The sequence below is a fragment of the Sphaeroforma arctica genome (genome assembly GCF_001186125.1).
Source record: "Sphaeroforma arctica JP610 unplaced genomic scaffold supercont1.92, whole genome shotgun sequence".
NCBI classification, from domain to species: domain Eukaryota; class Ichthyosporea; order Ichthyophonida; genus Sphaeroforma; species Sphaeroforma arctica.
Window position 1 is genome coordinate 155,102 of NW_014040466.1, and position 2,744 is coordinate 157,845.

The 2,744-nt window shown below is 42.6% G+C and overlaps 1 protein-coding gene across 1 annotated transcript; it reads right to left on the bottom strand.

Moving 5' to 3' along the window:
* Positions 1-15: 15 nt before the first annotated feature.
* On the bottom strand, positions 16-1,052 carry SARC_02127 (hypothetical protein; the record flags this gene model as incomplete). Its single annotated transcript, XM_014304144.1, has 3 exons — positions 16-48; positions 271-471; positions 849-1,052. 3 exons carry the CDS (start codon positions 1,050-1,052, stop codon positions 16-18), a joined length of 438 nt encoding a protein of 145 aa, XP_014159619.1.
* Positions 1,053-2,744: the final 1,692 nt, after the last annotated feature.

Below are 2,744 nucleotides of genomic sequence, written 5' to 3' on the forward strand. Positions count from 1 at the left end.
CGAAAGTAGATTTGGTTAATGCGAGCAACATAACATTGCGAAAAGAGACTTTGGCAAAGGAGGAGAACGACAACAGAAGACAACCATACAGCAGTTGATCCGAGTTGCGTCTATTGAACGATCGTTTGCATATGAGTGGCTTTGCAGGAGTACGTGCTTCCGACCTCAAACATATCAAACTATGTGCAAATGCTGTTTGCCCGTACACGTTCTACTCATACACTAGCATACACAAGTCTTGGTACACGTGCGTCTGTACACCCTCCATACCGGATCTACAGGTACCTTCCCCAGATACGGCACGCCATACTCGGTGCATAGCTTCTCCACGCTCGCATTGGGCCAAAGATCGTACACGTCTCGACAACACGGGCATTGAAAGCCACTCATATTCTCCAAAACGCCAAGCACCTTGACCTTCATTTTACTGCAGAAGTTCAGCTCTTTGCGGATAGTGGCAAGGGCCACATCCTGATGGGGAAGCACATGTGGTGTATGTGAGCGTGTGTATGAGGATACACATACGCAGAACTCTAGAGGTGTGCATGCAGATAAATAACGCGTGTGCTTATCTGTACACGCATATGTTAGAATACACATAAACACATCGCGTCGAATCATGTGCTTTGTGTATACTTACTTATGTGCATGCTTGAGTACGTGTATGTGTGTCGCATGTGTGCACAAATGTGCACTGGCACGCATTCACACACTGCAGACGTTCTACACCACGCATGGCCGCAGGAGCCACACCCTCTTGGGCGGCAACGGCATACACGCCACATGTACGGCTTTCGATTGCTTCTGAGTAAGTATTTACGTATTTGTAAGCAAAGACATAGATGCACCTGTGGAGTTGTGACGATTATCGCTCCATCCGGATTGCAGGCCTTGAGAGCTTGGACTATAGTCAGGTGCTCGTCAGAGGTGCCGGGGGGGGGTGTCAAATAATAGATAGTCCATTTTACCCCAGTAAACTTCAGATAGAAACTGTCGCACCAGTTGGGATTTGCGTGGCCCTCTCCAGATAACTCTGTATTGTGTGAATACATAGACTTAATACACACATATTATATATATATATATATATATATATATAATACATGTATATATATATATATATATACATATACATATACATATACATATATATATATATATATATATATGTATATATATATATGGATGTGCGTGTTTATATGAACCCCTATACATCGGAAGAGAATATATGTGCTTCCGATTACGCAGGTAGGTACGTATGGGAACTATTACACCAGAGTGGCCATCTCCAAACGACTCTGTAAGACACACATAGCAGAACTTCATTGAGTGTGTAGGTGCGTGTTGTGTGTATGTGTAGGTGTGTGTGTGTATGTGCAGGTGTGTGTGCGTATGTGTAGGGGTGTGTGTGTGTGTGTGCGTATGTGTAGGGGTGTGTGTGTGTGTGTGCGTGTGTGTGTGTATGTGTACGTACTTGTGACATCTTGCGCAATACAGAAAAAAGCATGTTCGAAATGAATGGCAATCACTGCACCATTTCGTGGGACTGCGAGGCCCTCGGAATGAATTTGTATCGAGTGCACATGGAGATAGTGACTACCCTCAACTCAATGGCAATATCATATGCAGTAGCGGTTTAGGGTTGAATGTATAGAATTTAGGGTTTGGGGCTTAGGGATGGTTTGGGGCTTGAGGTTTAGGGTGGGTGGCCTATATCATATACGCCAAAGAAAGGGGACACACATCAAAGACAAAGTATTGAGCTCGAATTACAGTCTCGCAATGAGTTGGGTATTTACCAAATCGGTGGGCAACGTAAACTGATTTTGCCTGGAGACGTTTCCCATACAACAAACTTGTGGTGATTCGTAGTGCAAGTGAGATTGAGTGGATGCGGTGGACTTCACAATGGACCGTAAAAGTGTATCCGTTTATGATGTACATGAAAGAAATTTGCGCGGTTCTAGGATCGCTAATTCATTTAAAACACTATAAAAGGGGTTTTGTAGTGGGCATAGAGTAGCCCATGTTAACGCAAGTGTTGCGTAACTTCGCACATCAGAAATTGTACCACATATCTGAATACAAACGTTCCAAGCAAAACACACCCACTTACGCCATGTCTGGGTCGGGCAGCAGCACCTGCGCAGATATCACCTTAACCTCCTGACGACTCAGGCCCCCAAAGTTACTGACTGCTGGCATCCAGCTAAAATACACACAACATGTACGAGAGAAGGATGATCTAGGGTTTAATATGCTGAAATACACACAGCATTTACGAGAGATGTTAATACGCTAGAATCAATTGGGGCATTTGATATTGCGGAGTACGAAATTTGAGTAATGTTCAAATTTGAGAATGGGATGATGCGAAAAAATAACACAGAGAAGAATATTAAAATTACACAAGTGGGCGACAGGGCACAAAGTTACGCAAACAGTTCTGATTAAAAACGTAGATGTACATGATACATAATGAACACATAATGAACATGTAGTTTCGAAATATATCATAAATGTATCAGAGTATCAGGGATGAGCCAAATAACGCTGGACATCAATATACATGCCCAGACACGTGTAATTTATTAATCTGATTCCATAAATGAAAAAGAGGATATGTGGGTGTATCTACTAGGCATCCGAGGTGGTAAGCTTTCGTACCAATCTCATGATACTCGGTATCAAGCATTCCACGAGATATATATATATATATATATGTATGAATATATACATATATA